This window comes from Gekko japonicus, unplaced genomic scaffold, assembly GCF_001447785.1.
Source record: "Gekko japonicus isolate JY-2015 unplaced genomic scaffold, Gekko_japonicus_V1.1 scaffold779, whole genome shotgun sequence".
NCBI classification, from domain to species: Eukaryota; Metazoa; Chordata; class Lepidosauria; order Squamata; family Gekkonidae; genus Gekko; species Gekko japonicus.
Window position 1 is genome coordinate 289,618 of NW_015174296.1, and position 20,601 is coordinate 310,218.

Below are 20,601 nucleotides of genomic sequence, written 5' to 3' on the forward strand. Positions count from 1 at the left end.
AGGGAGCAGAGATCAGTTCCTCTGGAGAAAACAGTGGACTCATTATACCCTGCTGAGGTCACCACAGGAAAATGACACTGTTTGCCCAAAGCCAGAGCACTCCCCCAGAGCCTCTTTCTAGATCTCGTTGTATTTATTTCCACAACGGGCTTTACTGCGTGTGTGTGTGTGTGTGTGTGTGTGTGTGTGTGTGTGTGTATGGGCATAAAATGCAGTGCCACAAAATTTAGAGGAACACAAAACCACCATTAATTTTATACAATTGAGCTTATAAGTAGCATTGACAGAGGCATATGTTATGAGTTGCATGGCCTCTGCTGAAAAAGTGAATAGGCTTTGTTTGGAACTGGTTTTACTTCAAGGTTCTGCTTCCTTTGAATGGAGGGGGTATCACCTCATAACTTTGGAATTAATGCTACTGTTGGAAGGAGAGGTCATATAGGTAAGTGCATCAGTTTTCCAGTGAAATAATGGTAACATTTCTTTTAGTGATTATAGCTTTGTTCCCATGGACTTTCCTTTAGAGGTGAGGGTCTCATTTGTTTTTGTGTAGGATAATGCCAAAGTAGGCATTGTTGTGTAAATGAAGAATATTATAGAGCTTTATAATCCATGCCAAGAGTTTTCTTGAGGGGGGGGGTGGAAGCAAATGAACAGCCAATAATTTTGAATCAAACCGTCTTCTAGGAATCACTTTCTATTCTTTGTCAAGTTCACTACAAAACTTTGCAATCTGTCTGACTTCTCTTGCCTTTCTTTTTCTTATCTGTTTTCTTTCTTTTTGTCTACACAGGTGATTTCTATTCACTCATTTCCAAGCTGCTAGGAGAAAGGGAAGATGTTGTTCATGTGCACAAGTATAACCCTACAGAAAAGGCAGAATCAGATCTTGTAGCTGAAATTGCTAATGTAGTCCAGAAGAAGGATCTTGGCTGGCCTGATGCCAGAGAGGTTTCCAATAACGATGAAAGGGCCAATGCAATTCTTGTCAGAGACAGAATTCACAAATTTCACAGATTAGAATCTACCTTGAGGCCACCAGAGAACAGGCATCTTGCTTTGCAGCAACCAAAACATGGTGGAGGGAACTGGGAAAAAGAACGCACAGGAGGTGGGTTGGGGTTGTTTCTGTTTTACAGTCTTCATAATATAAACTATTCAACTTCAGCTGAGTTGGAAGGGAATATCAGTTGGTGTTCGTCTTTTTAAAAAGAAAACAGTGCATCATATTCCTCTTATAACAGATGTGCTGATGAAAAATTCATTTTGTTCAGTTTGAGTCAGCAACGACCAAAGCAGTGCTTCTGTTGTCATTCTTAACTCTGACGAATGGTCAGTATGTTTTGTTTCTTGTGTAGCTGTCTGCTCTATATATTTGTTTTTAAATGATTTGATCATATAAATATCTTCTGCAGTATTCTGAGCATCAAATTACTGTTAAGGAAAAAGTTAATAATAGTAATTTAGTGTGGCATTTTAATAAGAATTTGAACTGGATAAAATGGTTAAATTTTGCTAACAAAGTAATCAAAATGGAGTGCTGTTAATTCATTTTTGTCTGACTTTCTGTTTGTTTCTGCAGCTGGCTTTATTTCACTCCCTCTTAGGAAGGCAATGACACCCTTTGTATTTTGCAGGCTGAATGTCTTATCAAGTACTAAAAATAGTTTATGTGTATTATATTTTGTTTGTTGTATTTTCCTTGATTTCAGTGTTTTTCTATAAATATTGTACTGGTCTCTGAATTGTTTTATGGAAACAAAGCTGATGCATATCTTGTTGGAGCTGACTTAGCTTTATAAATCATTATTCATGATACTTGTATGAGGAATGGGGCCATGGTTCAGTGGTAGAACATCAGCTTTGTGAGCAGACGGTCCCAGGTAGAGTCCCTGCGTCAACAGTTAAAAGGATCAGGTAATAGGTGATATGAGAGTCTGTGCCTGAGACCTTGGAGAGCCACTGCCCATGGCCTGTTGAGGTCAGTCTGGTCTACTCTGACAAGATTGACCGCAACAGGCCATTGGTTTGACTCAGTTCCTATAGCAGCTTCATGTGTTCATGTAGAGAAGAAGAAGAGGTTGGATTTATACCCCGCCCTTCACTTGGAGTCTTACAAACTCCTTTCCCTTCCCCTCCCCACAACAGACACCCTGTGAGGTAGGCGGGGCTGAGAGAACTCCGACAGAAACTGCTCTTTCAGGAACAGCTGTGTCAGAGCTTGTGACTGACCCAAAGTCACATCAGCAGGTGCAAGTGGAGGAGTGGGGAATCAAACCCAGTTCTCCCAGATTAGAGTCCACACACTACCACTACACCAAACTGGTGTAGGAGCTGGTGTGGTTTCATCCTTCTTTTCCAGCTTGAAACCTTGCATTGTCCCCATCCCACATGATTCTGATTGCTCACATGAGTAGACCACTTTCACAAGTTATTTCTTTAGCAAATCTGCTCCAATTATTGCTTGATTCAGATGTAATGCCAAATCATAGTTTGTGCTAACCATGAATTTAACTTCTAAACATATATGTTAGCCTGTGTAGACAACATCTACGGCACCATTCTGTGAACAAACACTCTAAAGACTGCTCATGAGATTAAAGCAAATAAAATGCAATATTATAAGCACCATTTAGCAGCACTCAAGACTAAAACAGATAAAAATCCAGAGATCACATCAAATATTACCCAAAAACATTCTAGAATTTTTTTTATCCCACTTTTCTGCATACAATTTGGATTCAAAATAGCTTACATTCACAAAAGCTAGAATTTCACAAATATTTAAAATCACTTTTCCCATTTTATAAACCCTTACTAAAGTAGGTCATTAGGCAACTCCAGAAGATTTTGTGTATTTACAGAATTTATAGCTAGATGTAACCATGCACCAGAGTAGCCAGATCTTTTCTGCCCAGGAAAGTTTGCAGCTAGCTGACCAGTTGAAGCTGGTTAAAGAAACTCCTGGCCAGAGTGGCCACCTGTTTATTCAGCAGTCTCCTGCTTATTGTCTGGATCCAAGACCACTCCCAGACTACGGGTCTGTTCCTTCAAGAGGAGTGCAACCCAATCCAGAATGGATGGCACCTTGAATCCTGATTCCGACCTTCCACCCACCAGTAGCAGTTTCATCTTGGCAGGATTAAGCTTCAGTTCATTAGCCCGCATATACTGCAAAACTGCCACCAGGCACCATTCAAGATTTCTGCAGCCTCCTTAGAATCAGCTGGAAGTGCAGAGTTTGTGATAAGGGGACACAACAAAGCTCCTACTTGAATTTCACAGTTTAATACAAAAGCAAATAATGGTTTAGCTGTTTGTCAGCTTTTTTTTCTTATCTTCCCACCACTTAGTTTCATAAGTTTACTCCCTTCTCTGTACTGTAGCAGCCTTTGAAGCTGCAATAATTTCTGTAACCATTGATAGTTTGATGGAAAACTTCCAGCCTCTGCAACTGGGTGCCACTGAACAAGGATGTCTGTGCTTGGGATGCAGTGATAGAGGTGTATTGGGGGTGCCACTTCAGCTTCTGAACAGATAGCAGTGTGTGACAGAAGTGAAAGTGATTTAAACCCACTTTAAAGCTTGGTTTCTGATAGGCATGTAGTTTCTGATAGGCATTTAGCCAGTTACAAAATATAGTTTGTCAATTTAGACATCATGCTTCCTTAGCCATGTTTTAGTACCATCTCAGAATGGAGCCTTTTGTCTGCACTGGCTCTCAGTATGAAAAGATTTCTCACCAAATTGACTAAGTACCTTCAAAGCTTATAAAAACTGCCTATCACAGCAAAGTCAGCTGTTGCTTGACTTGTGGATATTGTGATAGTTCTGTAATTTGGTCCCATGTTTGTTGCTAATGCAGAAACCTTGACAGTTCTAGGTGTGGAAAGTCAGAATTGGATGTGAGGCCTTTGGCCTATGTGTTTGCTTCAAAATTGTATTGTTGTTAATTGCATTTCTATGCCACCCACAGTCAAAGCTTCCTGGGCAGTTTAGAACAATACAGAACGGTAAAATACAATAAATAGGAATTAGTATAAAACATTAAAAACAGTAGAAACATTAAAAACAGTAAAAACAGCAAGAACAGTTAACAGCACCACCTCAGTAATCATGTTGGGCCCCTGAACGTCTGAAAAGATCTTTGAAGGCCTCTGTGAAGAGGGCTATCTTTAGCTGGTGCTTGAAGGATGGCAAGTCTGGCACCAAACAGGCTCCAGCTGAGAGGTTGTTTCAAAGGCGGGGGGCCACCACCAAAAAGGCCCTCCTCCTAGTAGCCACCCTCAAAGCCTCTCAAGGAGTTTGCACCCGAAGGAAGGCCCCGGAGGTTGACTGCAGTGTTTGGGTAGATCAAAGCTGGGAGATGTGCTCCAACAGGTATTGTGATCCCAAGCCATGTAGGGCTTTATAGGTTAAAGCCAGCATCTTGAATTGGTATCGGAAGCATACAGCCAGCCAGTGCAGGCAGGCCAGAATTGGTCTTATATGTTTGGACCTTCGGGTCCCAGCTATTAATCTGGCTGCCGCATTCTGCACCAGCTGTAACTTCTGAACTGTCTTCAAGGGCAGTCCCACGTAGAGTGTGTTGCAGTAATCCGATCTGGAGATTATCAGAGCATAGATAACTGAAACCAAGCTATCCACGTCCAGATAGGGGTGCAACTGGGCCACCAGCCGAAGCTAATAGAAAGCACTTTGAGCCACCGATGCCATCTGAGCCTCAAGTGACACAGATGGATCCAGGAGCACCCTCAGCTATGAACTGCTCCTTCAGGGGGAGTGCAACCCTGTCTAGTACAGGTTGAACACCCTCATCAGTTCAGAGGAAGTGCCTACCAACAGCATCTCAGTCTTATTTGGATTGAGCTTCAGTTTGTTAGCCCTCGTCCAGTCCGTTATTGTGGCCTGGCAGCAGTTTAGCTCATCCACAGCCTCACCTGCTGAAGATGAAAAGGAGAAATAGAGCTATGTGTCATCAGCCTACTGATAGAAACACACACCAGAACTCCATATGACCCCACTCAATGGTTTCATGTAGATGTTGAATAGCATGGGGGACAGAACAGGCCCCTGCGGAACATCCTGCTGGAGAGTCCATGGGTCTGATCAGTGTTCCCCAAGCACCACTTTCTGGAGATGGCCTTCCAAGTAGGAATGGAAACACTGCAACACAGTGTCCCCTATTCCCACCTCAGCCAGCTGCTCCAGAAGGGTACCATGGTTGATGGTATCAAAGGCCGCCAAGAGGTCCAGTAGTATCAACAGGGTTGCACTCCCCCTTGTTGCTCACAGCATAGGTTATCATACAGGGTGACCAAGGCTGGTTCCATGCTAAAAACAGGCCTGAATCCCAATTGAAATGAACTGGAGTTGGCTGGCAGTCACCTTCTCTAGTAACTTGTCAAGGAAAGGGATATTTGCAACCAGCCTGTAGTTTTTCAGATCTTCTGGGTCAAGAGAGGCCAGAGGCAGGCTATCAAGCCACTTCTCTGACCATCCTGCATGCCCCAGTAGGAGTCGCCAGAGGTTGTCATGACTTCCAGACATGGGCCCACTCACACACAAATGCAAACATACCCCCCCCAAAAGAGAGGGTTTCTTAAGAAGTGGTCTCACCACTTCTGGATGGGACCAATCCCTCTCACAAGGAATAATAATAACCTCTCTGACCCAGCCGGTTATCCCTCTGTTGTTGCTTTTATGAGGCAGAAAGAGCAAGGATCCAGTACAGAGGTGGCTGAAGGAACCTGTCCAAGCACCTTGTCCACATCCTCGAGCTGTACTGACTGAAACTCATTCAATAAAATTGAATAAGGCTGTGCACTGGATATCTCCACTAATTCCACTGCTGTAACTCTGGAGTCTAAGTCCTGGCGAACACAACAAACGTTTTCCTGGAAGTGCCCAGCAAGTGAATTACGGTGGGCCAGGGGTGGTTCCAAGGAATCCCTGAGATCAGAATGTAATAAGCCCCAGACAATTGTGAAAAGCTCTGCTGGGTGGCAAAGAGTGGAGTGAATAGAGGCAGTGAGGTATTGTTTCTTTGCTGCCCTCATTGCCTCAAAATATACCCGATTATAAGCAAATACCAAGGTTTTGTTACATTCACTGGGAGTTCTCCTCCGACTGCATTCCAGCCATCTCCTAAATTGTTTCATTGCTCTCAGCTATGGGGTATACTGTGGGGCAATCTGAGCTCTACAACAGAGAGGGTACTTACGAGCGATCATGTCAGCTGCCTGGGTAATTTCCATATTCCACAGAGCGACCTGGGTTTCGACAGGAGTGCCAGTCATGTAAGCTGGGAAAAAAACCAGAGCCCTCTGGAAACCATGCAAAGCCATTAACCTCTGGGGATGGACCATATTAATAGGTCCCCCACCTTTGTGAAGGGGAAAAGTCACCGTAAGTCTGAATCTCAGCAGGCGGTGATCTGTCCATGACAAAGGGACTAAATCAAAGTCTTTCACACTCAGAGCACCATCCTCAAGTCTGGCTGAAAAGACTAAGTCTAGAGTATGCCCCGCTACATGCATTGGGTCGATGATATGTTGGGGCAGTCCCATGGCTGTCATGGCGACCATGAAATCCTGAGCCACCCCAGATAGGGTGCCCTTATTGTGAATGTTGATGTTCCCCTGAACCAACAACCTGGGGGACTCCAACATCACATCTGAGATCGCCTCCATCAGCTTAAGTAGGGAGACTGATGGGTTACAGGGTGGGCGGTACAACACCAGAATCCCCAATTTGTCCTGTTTGCCCAACACAAGGTGCACACACTCCAGACCAGTTGTCGGACGGACAAGGTGCCTGGAGAGAGAGATGTGATTCCTATAGAGTTGACCATGGCAAACCTCCCCCTGGCCATCACATCTACCCTGGTGCTGAACCAGGTACCCAGGTGGGCACTTGGGAGAGATTTACTCCTTCCTGTTCGCCCACCTAGATCTTGGTTATATATGCCAGGTTGTGTTTTTCAACTTCTTTCAAGGATATTTTTTGCAAAAATAGATAATAGTTACTGTTAACCCTTGTTTTAAAGTATGCTGTTTTAAATATAACCACCAAGCTATTGGTCCATAATAGAAATGTTATAATGTATCTGTGGAGTTGTTTGGGCATTTTCCTTTAAATGTGGCTAGTAATAGCATAGCCAACAGGACTTTAGTCCCGTTAGGGTGTTAGAAGTCCTTCCTTATTAGATCAACAAACAGATAACAAAACACATGATAAATATTGCTAGAAACTGAATGCTGAATGTGGTTTTCTGATTTAAATATGCAAGTAATAGTGAAGGAAACAACATACTGCCTTAAGTATAGTATGACTGAAGAATTTCAATGACAGACAGTAATCTCTTGAGTGGTGGGGTTTTTTTACTGAATGTTGTGCAAAGTAGCATGTCAGTAAAGACTGGAATCAGCCTTGTTTTTATTTTATTCTGGTAGATTATTATTTTTTTTGAAAAAGTAAAAAATTGGGGGCAAATTGTCATATATGCAATACTTTTTCTTATCAAACCTAAACTTATTTTACTGCTTTAACAACATAAGATGCACAATTCATAATTAAGTATATAATATTGTATTATCTGGCAAATTTATGGGATTTAGAAATATACATGCCTTCATTTTCAAAAGCAAAATTGTGAATATATACAGTACTAGGAGAGAGTGGACTGCAAACTTCTGCACCCTCTTTGAACATGTATCTTACTTTTTTTGCCATCTGAGATAGGGTTGCCAATTCCAGATTTGGGGATTCCGAGAGATTTGGGGGTGGAGCTTGGGGAGGTTGGGGTTTGTGGAGTGGAGGGACCTTATCAGGCTGTAGTGCCATAGTGTCCACCTTCCAAAGCAGCCGTTTTCTCCAAGGGAACGGATCTCTGTCAGCTGGAGATCAGTTGTAATTCCAGGAGATCTCTAGGCCCTGCCTGGAGGTGGGCAACTCTAAGCTGAGAGGATGAGAAAAACAAGTTGAAAATAGTAAGCAAAAGAAGGTGTGTTTGGTCACAAACAGTCCCACATAGTTACAGTAGGATACTTGGCATATTTGGATTTTGAGTGAAACGTTATAAAATTGAAAACACTGAACTCTCCAATAGTGTGTCCCTATTGTAGAAACTGCATATTAATTGTAGACAAAATGAGTCCCATTTAAACAGTAAATATATCTTTGAAACTACATTATATTTCTTTATAATAGACACAGGAATTACCAGTATATCTAATAGTCAACATAGCCCTTCTGCAAATAATTAAATCAGTGGATCAGGGCCATGTAGCCAGAAATGTGATTTTACAGGAAAATTGGGTGATGACCCCCCCCCCCAGTCCAGGTTTGCAGAAAAATCTGAAACTCTGGGGGGAAAGAATGGGGGCTTAAATTCCCTAAAACAGAGGCGTACTTGTCTGGGCATGTTTATAATTAGAATAAAAATTGTGTCCCTGTTTTTTATAATAAATGTTCTCCTCAAAGTAACATCCATTTTCCAGAATACAAATTTTGGCTTTCTTAATTTTGTCTTGAATCAAAGTCTACATCTAAGACTGCCATTTCCTGGGTGGGGGTGGGGGATCCCATGATTTTTGGGGCTCCCCCAGATGCTGGCCAGTGGGGGGAAGCCCTACCCCAAACAGTGGTCTGCAGCCTTGCCTGAAAAGAGTGGGAAATGTGCATGCCTGCCCCATGAGCCACGAATTCATGATTTGCAGGGCAGGGGAAGAGGGTGCACACTCTTTTCAAGCAGGGGCTGCCAGCTCCTGCCCTGCAAGCTGTGAATGTGTTGCTTGGAGGGCAGTCGAGTGCAGTGCCCACTTTCCCCCCAACCATTTAAAGGGAAGGTTCCCTTTAAATGGTTGGGGAAAAGCGAGGGGGGATGTGTGCACTGTGCAGTGTCCCCCAACACAATGATGTCACTCTGCATGATGTCATTGCGTTGGGGATGCCCCTCCCCCTCCCAGACTGCCCCCCAAATCCCCCCTGCTGGGAAGAAGATGGGACCTGGCAACCCTATCTTCATCTTAGGCAACTAGGCCTATAATAATAACTGTGCAGACCTAGAATTGCATGCTACTGAACTTGTTTCTGAGTAAGCATGCTTGGAATTGGGCTGTTTAGGATATAAGATTAAGTATCTATATAAAATAATTTAAGGTGTTTCACAACAGTACGAAAGCCAGAAGTGCTGCTTCCAAATATATTACCATGTCAAAGACCTTTCAACAAAACTCTCTTGAGTTGGGACCACTAAGCCAATTTAAACTTCTAAATGAAATGGCACCAGTTCTTTTTATGGTTCTGCTAATAAAGGTACAGTTTTGGTCTTTAAAAATATATTAATTAAGGTTTTCTCCTTAGTACACTTGTTATCATTATTATATTGCCTTCAAATATATAATGAATTATATCATTAACTATTAATATAAAATGTGTATACAAATTTTTCTATATTTTATCTTTCAGAATTAAGCATAGAAGAAGTTGCTGACTGGCCTGGAATAAATCTCAAAGTGGGCCAGGTTTCTGGACTGGCCTTGGATCCTAATAGTAACTTGGTGGTTTTCCACAGGGGTGATCATGTATGGGATGGAAAGTAAGCAAGCATTCTAAACTTAGAAGTATATTGAAAGGATGTGTCTGTTCTTTACTCTGTTCGGATTAGACCTCACCTAGAGGATTGTGTTCAGTTTTGGGCACCACAATTTAAGAAGGATATAGTCAAACTTGAACATGTCCAGAGGAGAGCAATGAAGATGGTGAGGGGTCTGGAGACCAAGTCCTATGAGGAAAGGTTGAAGGAGCTGGGTATGTTTAGCTTGGACAGGAGACGACTGAGAGGTGATATGATAACCATCTTCAAGTACTTGAAGGGCTGTCATCTAGAGGATAATGTGGAGTTGTTTTCTGTTGCCCCAGAAGGTCGGACCAGAATCAACAGGTTGAAATTAAATCAGAAGAATTTTCGGCTAAACGTTAGGAAGAATTTCCTGACAGAGCAGTTCCTCAGTGGAACAGGCTTCCTCAGGAAGTGGTGAGCTCTCCTTCTTTGGAGGTTTTCAAACAGAGACTAGATGGCCATCTGACAGCAATGCGGATTCTGTGAACTTAGGCAGATCACGAGAGGGAGGGCAGGAAGGGTTGCCTCAGTGCTTAGTTCTCGTGGCTCTTTTTTACATGCCCAGGGAAATGTTGATTACCACTTTGGTGTCAGGAAGCAATCCTGGAGGGTTTTTGTCATCTTCTGGGTGTGGAACAGCAGTCACTATGGGTGTGAGGGGGGGGTATTTGTGAATTTCCTGCATTGTGCAGGGGTTGGACTAGATGACCCTGGAGGTCCCTTCCATCTATGATTCTATGGTCCGTTCTTCATTGCTTTCACATGTGCCTATCATTGCGCCCCCCCCCTCCCTGTTACTGTTACTGAATTTTGTAAAGAATATGATAAATTACAAGCAGGTGGAACTGTCACATTGGTCATAAAGAATGAGGGCGTGGTGTTGACACTGAGAGCAATGGACACCTGAGCAATTAGCTCCTGCTAACTCTTCCCCCTCTACACCATCAAAGTCGACCGTTTTAAGACCTATCAAGCTCCAAAAGAACTCTGGCACAAAAGACAGAAATGCAATGCCTGTAAGTAAAGCCATCTCATCATATTTTCCCAAGACCGCGAAAAAAGGTCCTGCTAATAAGACCACCAAAAAAGACCACATAATGGCAGCAGACCTCATGGACCAACAACCGGAAGATTGATAGTCTCCCAGCACGAATTCTATTATTCGTTGCAATCTCTTGAAAAAAAAAATGTCTGCAATGATTACTGAACTCTTACTGCCACTGACTACACAATTAACTGAATTAAAGCAATCAGTGGCCCAAATAGCACAAAGGGCAGATTCCACCATGGAATCCAGCCTAACTCTACAAGATGATGCTTGTTATTTTTATAAAAAAGTTGAATGGGCCACTGATAAAATTATCTTGTTAGAGAACCAGCTGAAAGTTAATAATCTTAAATTTAGGGGGATCCCTGAAGATATTGAACAGTCAGCTGAGTTTAAAAATTTCATAGTGTCATGGCTGGCAGGAATATTAGATCTGGAAATGCGTGTAGCTCCTTTGATTAACTTTGCCTTTAGAGTGGGATCCCCTTTGGTGTGCCAAAATAACACACCAAGAGACGTTATTGTAAAAATTATGGACTCCCATACAAAAATGAAAATACTCTACATGGCAAGATCAAATGGATTTCTACAAATGCAAAACAACGTCCTAGTACTCCAGGATCTATCTTCTGAGACCTTGCAACGGAGGAAATCGTTAAAACCCATTATTACTGCACTAAACAATGCAAAAATCTGTTATAAATGGGTGGCGTACTACAAACTGCAAGTCCTCCACCAAAGGACTATGTTCCAAGCTTCAGGCATGGAATCAGGCATGAAACTTCTACAGGACATTAATCTGCAACCTCCACCCATTCTTCCATCAGACAACGCACCCAAGCAGCAAGAAACCGCAGCCTCCTGCTGGTGCACAGTGCAGGAAAGAAGAGACTGCAGGATTAGAAACACTTGAAGCTTAAGTATTTTGCTTAAGTATTGGTTTGCAATATAACTCAAATGTATGTTATCTATTCTATCTGGGCACTTTTTAAGCCACACTAATCTTAACACCAAAAATTCAGAGTTCTTAATTACCACTTTTAAAAGCAATTTTGGAGTGTTTTAGCTTTCTTTGTAAGTGAAAAGGTTGACTGTTGTAATTTTGATTCTCAATCTTTATAATTAATATTAAGTTTCCATTTTTATTGAATATCACTGGGGGGGGGGAAAGGAGGGTGGTAGTCTAGTCCTCTACCATACCTTGTTAAACTTCTACCACTACAATTTGCCATAGTTCAGTCCTTGAAGAGAAGGGACAACAGAGTCCAAGAGATGGCTCTGTGTTGGTTTCGTTACTCATTATTCGTTGTCTTTACCTTTATTTTTGAAGTTAACATATTTAATTATGCAATCTCAAAACTTTGTACTCCTAAGTCACGAAATGTTTTATTATACTGCATGCTAACTATCTTCTTCCCTCATTTTATGGACATTGATCTTTTCTAACATTTAAGTCAAAACAGGTTATACATGCTAATAAATTGGGTTAACTTAAGGGCTATATTAGTCTGGCAGATTTACAGAATTAAAACTATAGCTGCATCTACTCTTATAACATTCTTAAATGTCATGTTAAATGTTATTTTATATGACTGGCTCTCCCACTCTCTGATATTATGAATTCTAATCCACAAGTTAAATTTCTTTCACTAAACTGCAGAGGTTTAAACTTGCCTATCAAGAGGAAAAGGGTGGCCTCTGCAATTCTAAGACAAAACTCTGATGTTATATTCTTACAGGAAACTCATTTAAAAGGAAAGCAAGAATCTGTATTCACTTCCACCAGGTTTTCACAACAATACCAAGTGCAGGGCACCTCCAAAGTGCACAGTGTTGCAATTCTATTTAACAAAACTGTGAGATTTCAAGTAGTTAAAGTTGGAAAAGATCCTAATAGTAGATATATATATTTTTAAATGGTACGTTGAGTGGTTCTGCTATCACTCTTGTTTTCTTATATGCGCCCAATGATGGCCAAATCGATCTTATCAGAAATACTCTTCTCAAGCTTGAAGCCTTTAGTAACGACCCTTGTGTGATTGGGGAAAACCTTAATTACATTATTAATTGTAATCTAAATAGATCCAGACTAAAAGTGAAAACTAACAAGAAGACACAATCTCCAACATCTTCTGGCCAATTGGAGTTAGCTCAAATTCTACACCATTTCAGTCTTACTGATATTTGGAGATTAAGGAACCCATTGGCTAAGGATTTTACTTACTACTCTTCTAGATTCCAAACACACACACAAGAATAGATTTCATTTTGGTGTCATCAGCTATTTCAAACTTCTTCATAGATGCAAACATAGGTGCCAGAATATGGTCTGACCACTCCTGGGTAGAATGGCTTATGGAAGACAGAAATAAAACAGTATGCAACTACACATGGAGATTGGATCCAAAACTTTTATTATTAAAATGCATCACAGACTCAATAGAAGTGGAAATTAAAGAATATCTTCAGCATAATGCAACTTGTGGAGTTTAATGAGCCCTTGTGTGGGATGCTCTGAAGGCTGTTGTCAGAGGTAAACTAATAGCCATTGCATCCTCCTATAAAAAAGAAAAAATTAAATTAAAACAGGAAATGATTAATAGAATAAAATAATTGGAAGATATGTATAGAAAATACGGTAGAAAACGCACATACAAAAAGTTAATCTTAGAGCAGAAAAAATTGGAAACCATTGAGGTCTCCCAAATACAAAAAAGGATAGCTTATGTTAAGCAAAAATATTGGTTCAAAGCTCCGCAATCCATTAAACTACTTTCTTGGAAATTTAAGAAATGGGTCTCCGAAAATGCCATTCATGTGATTAAAAATAAAAATGGTCAAATGCATAACACCAACTTCTGCTGGCAGAAGAAACTTTGGATATTTTTGGGAATACAAATCCCTCTTAATCTATCAGACTTACTCAAATATAACCATAAGGAATTTACGAAAACACTGGAAGATTTGCCCAAATCCAACTCCTCTCCTTTACTCCTCTCCTTTACTATTAGCAAATAAGTCATGCTAATGAGTTATGCTAATGAGCTCCTGCACCTCTTTTTCTACGAAATGACCCCTGAGTATACTGATTATATTTTCTTGGGAGGGGGGGGATTCTCCCTCTTCCTTCAATGCCTGTTTACAAGCCCTTCTCTATAGGTGAAGAAAATAGATTGAAGATTAATGAAATTAGATTGGCAGTTCATTTAGCATAAGACTGTTTTCATTTGCTGCATCTGAAACTTGTGTGGAGCAACTGTGATTCAAATATTTAAAGTCTGTTATTCAAATGAGTCTTCCTGGGTTGAAGCTGAATTAACCTCTTAAAATATTGAGGGCTTTGTTTGGTTTTGCTTTGAGTTCCAATGGGTGCCAATATGCTTAGGAGCACCTTACACATAGGTACAGACATTTCTATCCCTGAAGTTCTTGACAGATAAGGTTAATATTGTTCCCACCAAAAATTACATATTTGGTGGACAAAATATGTTGTGCGGTATGTGATACCCAACGAAGGGAGCTTTGACTCTCCAAAGCTTGTACTCCGAAAATCTTGTTGGTCTCCGAGGTGCTGCTGGGCTTGAATCTGGCTGTTCTACTGCAGACCAGCTCAGTTACCCTCTGAAACAATGCTTCGGCAGTGTCTGGAGTCATAGAGGAAAGTGAAGAAATGGAACAGTGGATGAGTTGAATAATAGGAAGGACTGGTAGCCTCAGAGTAAGGCAGGGTCAGGAAGCAATTTTTATCCAGGCCAGTTTGGCTGGAGATCCTGGAGAGTGGTTTTGTTTTTGTTGTTTTTTTGTGATCTTCTGGGTGTGGAACAGCAGTCACTGGGGGTGTGGAGGGGGAGGTATTTGTGAATTTCCTGCACTGTGCAGAAGTTTGGACTATAGATGACCCTAGAGGTCCCTTCCAACTCTCTGATTCTATGATTCTAGGGTAGGACACAGAACTCCCAGAATGCCTTGAATTAAAACCTTTTTAATAGACAGAAGAGTGATATTGAAAAGTTGTTTACATGCTCTCAATAATTATGGACTAGAAATTTCCTTTGTAAATCTGAAATTAATGAGAAGGCCACAGATATGTAGGCAGGCAGAATGCAAATGATTAAAGACAAGTGGATGAGAAAGAGAAAAGGAGATCAAGGAAATCCTGAAAAGCATTAGGATTCTCTATTTAGTTTCTCAGAATGCAAAGTACTGCTTGTATATGCTACTTAAGCAGCTGTTCAGATTTTCCTCAAATAAATCACTTTTACTGGATGGATCTCTGTAGTCCTAAATAGACATTCTTTTCTGTACACATGAATGGGAGAAGTTGCAAGCGTTTTTGGCTCAAAAATAGCCACACACACACACCATAACATGGTACACCAACACTGTGGTCCTGGTTAGATCTTTGTTGAAGTATTTGCCGTTATATACTTTGTTGTTTCTAATGTAGCTATCTTAGAGAGTAATTTCTGGAGTAACTTCTTACAAGCATAGATTGTTTGGCATTCTCGCTGTGAACCTATTTAGCTATTACTGGATACTGACACATTTTTAGCCTCCGAAGACATGCCAGACGTGGTCTGTGCTGCTACAGCTAATTCAACCACAGGGAGGTGCAAATGATGAGTTGATCAGAGTTTTGCCATTTATGCAATGATTTTGTAACATAAGGCAGCATTGCTATATATTCTAATTTGATTAAAATTTAAGGAAGCAGGCAGAAATTTGACCAGCTCAGTCTGGAAAGTTCTGCCAACTAGAGTAGGGACAGCCTCTGTAGTTGCATCAAGTATAAAGAATGTAAGCAAGAAATTCTCCCTCCTGTTTCTTCCATGGAACATCACTCTGAGTGTTAAGTTATTGAAGAAGCGTTTGAATATGATACCTGCATGAAAATGCATGTTGCCAGTAAGAATAAGGTAATAGTATGGATGGAAAAGTTGTTTTTCCCTTCTAGAACTAGATTTCCAGTCCTGTCTAAATATATACACGTAATCATAAAACTAATGTGGAATTTTTAATTGGGTGTAATGTTCTTTACCAGCCATAAATGTGCTCAATTATTGGCCTCGGGAACTCTCTTCATTCTTTCTAGTTGATTACATCCCCATTGTACAACAAGGAAGAGTCAAATAAATTATGAGTGCTTTAGGCACTGCACAAAATGGTAGCAATGTTTTAATAATACATGAAGATAAAAGCTACATGTTCTGATAAGTAAATGTAGCCAGCTAATTGAGAGCACTGAGTATTTGAATGCAGTTCTAGAGCACACTGTAAGCATAGCATCTGGAGGAATATATGCAACCCCACTTTTAGAGTCCAGTGGCACCTTTAAGACCAACAAAGTTTTATTCAGGGTATGAGCTTTATTGTGCACACACTTTTTCAAATACACTGGAAAGGAAGATAGAGTTCAAACTTATAGACAGGCTGAACAGCAAATTTACATGTAACACGATGAAGATATTTTAAGTTCTGCAAAAACAAAACTAACATGCTAAGGTTATAAAGTGAACAATTATTTCGATTTAATTAAGGGGGGGAGAGGACACCAAAGCAATAAAAATGTCAAACTAGGGGAAAAGTGTGTCAAGGCATCTTTTCTAATTGTGGGAAGTAAATTGAGACTCACCATTCATCTCCTCTCAGGCGTGGAGGTAACTTTAAAGCATTTTTTTTTAAATGGGTGTAGTGGTATGTCAGCAAAACATCCCAATATTCCTTGCATTACATTCAGTATTCTAATATACTATTCTGAAAAAGAAATACACTAAAATACAGAGGATGTATAGCCCATCTTGCTGAGAATACATATGTGAAGACTGAATGAGTTAGCATATGTAATGAGATAAGAAACCAATATTCCTGTTGAGTCCTGAGGAGGTTTTTGTTCTTAGTGTTGTAATAACTTGTAATTCAGCAATTTCCCTTTTCATTCTGTTCCTGAAGTTCCTTTGTAATAAAACAGCTATTTTGAGGTCATTCATTGAATGTCCTGGAAGGCTGAAGTGCTCTCCTACAGGTTTCTCAGTCTTGTGATTCCTGATGTCAATTTTGCGTTCATTTATCCTCTGGTGTACGGTTTGTCCTGTTTGTTCTATGTACAGAACTGAACGGCATTGTTGGCATTTAATGGCATATATAATGTTAGAAGATGAGCAAGTGAATGAGCCTCTGATAGTGTAGTTGATGTTGTTAGGTCCAGTAATTGTGATGACTGGGTGCATGTGGCAGCAAAGTTGGCATCTGGGTTTATTGCAAGCTCTCGTCCTAGTGTCCATGTTCAAATTACATGTTGCATTATTGTGGATGAGGAGTTGCTTGAGACAGGGGGGCTGTCTGTGCGCAAGAAAAGGTTTGCCCCCTAGTACTTGTGAAAGAGAACTGTCATTATCCAGTAGAAGCTGTAAGTCATTGATGATGCATTGAACTGCTTTGAGCTGACAGCTGTATGTGACCACTAGTGGGTGTTCTATTATTGTCCCTTTGGGCCTGTCTTGTAACAGGTTTTCTATGGGTATAATTCTGGCTTTGTTCATCTGTTTCCTGACTTCATCAGGTGTGTTAATTCCAAAAAGTTGTGTTGTAGATCCCTCAGGTGAGAATCTCTGTCTGTAGGAGTAGAGCAGATAAATTTGTTCTACTGCTACAGGATACATTTGTTCTACAGGATAAATTTGTTCTACTATTTCAGACCAACACCGCTGACCACCTGGAACTTTGCAACCTCACTGTCAGTGTACCTACCAATTATTACATAAATCAATAAAGCCAATCGATTCTCTTTCTTTCCTGAGAAATGTATGCTCTTCCAAATAGACAGTAAATAAATACAGCCAGTTGCCCAGCTTCACAAGCATACTCCAGTGGATTTAGGAGACCTGAATTTAGCTGCTACCTTTGCTATGGGCTTATTGCTTGATCTTGGGGCTAGTAATTACCTCGCAGTCTCAGTTTCTTATCTGTAAATAGGGGTGAGCAGCTAACAGCTAGGACTGTTGGGAGGGGAAAAACAAACCCAAAACTGTCCCACTTTAACTTGCAAATTAAATTAGTAATAGGAGTAATAATTGTCACATCCATTCAGCCTAATATTATGGGGATCTTTCTGAAAGGTTGCTAACCTGAATTTCCCCACAAGCAACATTTGGCATCTTTACATCAAAGTAAATATTACAGAACCTCACAGGTTTCTTGTTTTGGTAAAGCATCTCTGTCAAAAAAATAACAGGATAAATGCTACAACTAGTGGGTTAGGTCAGGATTCTTTCCTGAATCCATGGGTTAATGTGGTAAAATGTCCCAGTAATAAGGCCTGAATTTAAATTATTCTTACCATGAATTGGATTCACCTTCCCCTGCTCTGCAAGTGGTGATATTGCTTGATCTCCCCTTCGCACTGCAACCCTCCGTGCTACATTCCATGCTATTCTCAAGGGTTCCTTAACTCTCAGGGTCATCTTTTCAGCAGTGCAGGAGGCTTCTGCAAGAAAGGGGGGGGCAACAAAGATTACTTCTGCAAGCAGAGTTTGTTCATGTTTCTCTTGAGCCATACCATGTTAACCATACAGTGTCAATAACTTGATTGTGTGAAAAAGCTGTTAGAGATTTACGGATTTCATTTGAGAAAATAAATTTATCACATAATTAGCACTGTTTCTGCCTACCTATTCTATTTTGTCTCCGACTTAATTCTCTCTCACACCCTAATGAGATAACTCCTTGAAAATACCACTTTTAGCTTGCCACAGGGAGCTACATCCATAGTGGATGCATATATAAAGCGGCTGCCACAATATCTGTGTTAGAATTTCATTATGTACTTTTTTGCTGCATTCTAGCATTCTTGTTTTAGATATTTTAGAGAGAAGAGTCAAAGGGATAACTATTATATAGCTATTAGTTCCTAAAATTTTAGATAGATAGATAGATGATAGATAGATGATAGATAGAGATAGATAGATAGATGATAGATAGATAGATAGATAGATAGATAGATAGATAGATAGATAGATAGATAGATAGATAGATGATACCTAATATTGGTGTGTCTTTCAGGGTCCTTCCTGTTGTCCCACCCTAGATCATGAACATTAAATGCCACTAGCATCTATAGCATAATGCCCAATAACCATCCCTTGTAACCTGGCAATGAAATCACAACATTCTAAATCCAGCACTTGGGATTTGATGTAGTTTATTTCAGTATTAATAAATGTAAACTGCTTTGGAAACTATACAAAAGCAGAACAGATAAAGATACATGTAACAATATTCAGTAAGTACATGATGGATATTTTTAATTACAAAGTACTACAGATTTCATGTGCAAATAAATTTAATAAAGAGATCAGTGGACTAATCAATGAAGTACAACTGCTTTGAAAAGTACGCCACTTCTCTTAATTGAAAGCTATAGTATAAATATTTTATGCAAGGCTTATTTTTATTACAGTAATGTATAGGGTTAATAATTTGGTTTGCAGACTCGTTATAAAGTAGGCTTTCTATTAACAAATCGATCTCATGAGCACTTAGGAGCTAGTTTAATAAATAAACGTTTGGAAAAAATCTTATGTCTTCCACATTTTAGATGACAATTGAATTACAATTTTACCTACAATTAGATTAAATGCTATTTAATTTTATGTGCATACGTAGTTAACACTTTGTTTCAATCAATGCTAAGCTCCAGTACTGAAACAAATGCTTTGTTTCGATCATTGCTAAGCTCTATTGCTAAGTACTTAAGCTGGAATGTTTATAAAGGCTTCTTGTGCTAAAGTATAAAGCTAATAATGCTTTGTTGGGATAACGGTACGAAAGTCCCTTACATCATTTGCGGTGAAACTAGTATGATGATCAAATTGTTTAAGTCATTTAAAGTACATTAATGAACTCTGTGTTTTAGATAATCAAATACTGTTCTGAAGCGGCCATAAGTTTGAAATATAAATTCAGTGCTTACAATTTAGACATCTGTCTAAACAGGCTGGCTGACAGATATAAAAATAAATAGCAGACTAATCCATCCACAGATAAACAATTTCTCAAACATCTTCCTGAAGGGCCTGTTGAAACAGGAACACTTTATGTGCCTTTCTAAAGCTACTCAGGTTTGATTTTTAACTGGTGGATTTCATCTGGCATCATGTTCTATAGCTCTGCTGGTTTTGCTGAGATAAAAGACCATAAGCCAGGAGTTCCCAACATTTTTGAGCCTGCAGGCACCTTTGGAATTCTGACACAGCGTGGTGGGCGCAGCCACAAAATATCTGCCACAAATTGGATGTCACTGGAAGTGGAACCAGCCACAGAATGATTGCTGCAGGTTAACTTGAGTCACGCAGTGAAGATCTTTGTGTTGTGGTGGCAGCTGCTGCCAAAGCAACATTTTTTTTAAGCTGCATGACCAATCAGATCTCTAGCAGCCAATCAGAAGCCTTGCTGGGCAAAAGCCCCAGTGGGCTCCACCCTCTTTCTAAAAGCTCTTTGTGGGCACCAGAAAAGGTGTTGGCGGGCACCATGGTGTCCATGGGAACCACGTTAGGGACCCCTGGCATAAGCAAATGATGTACAGTCTTCAGGAAGGGAGTAAATAAATAAAGATAACTAGAGGAGTAAGAGCTAAGGTCTTTGAGTCATAGGTTGCTAGGCCTAGACCCTGAGGGAGACTGCAGTACTCATAGGAATATATAGAAAAGGAATGTAGTATTTCTTCCCTTCACTTGCAGAAGTGCTCTGGCCCGCTGATCACTCCTAATGGGCACAAGATGGTCAAGAGGAAGAGGAAGAGTGACAAGGCTTAGATTCATATATCTGTTAGAAGTATCTTTTTCTCTATATTTCCATTTCCCAGCTTTTCTTATAATTCAGTCTGTGCTAGTCCCTATCAACCTGTACCATGTACAAACAGTAGTTAGTGTTT

At 40.3% G+C, this 20,601-nt stretch overlaps 1 protein-coding gene across 3 annotated transcripts in view; it reads left to right on the plus strand.

Annotated features, from left to right (window-relative positions):
- Window positions 1-20,601, plus strand: part of PAM (peptidylglycine alpha-amidating monooxygenase) — a 142,665-nt gene that overhangs the window by 88,688 nt on the left and 33,376 nt on the right. For 2 of the 3 annotated variants that reach the window (XM_015424091.1, XM_015424090.1), the window contains 2 exons: window positions 794-1,111; window positions 9,472-9,601. In XM_015424091.1, coding sequence (XP_015279577.1) covers window positions 794-1,111; window positions 9,472-9,601 — 448 coding nt within the window. The remainder of the gene's footprint in view (window positions 1-793; window positions 1,112-9,471; window positions 9,602-20,601) is intronic. The other variant, XM_015424092.1, reaches the window with a different exon arrangement.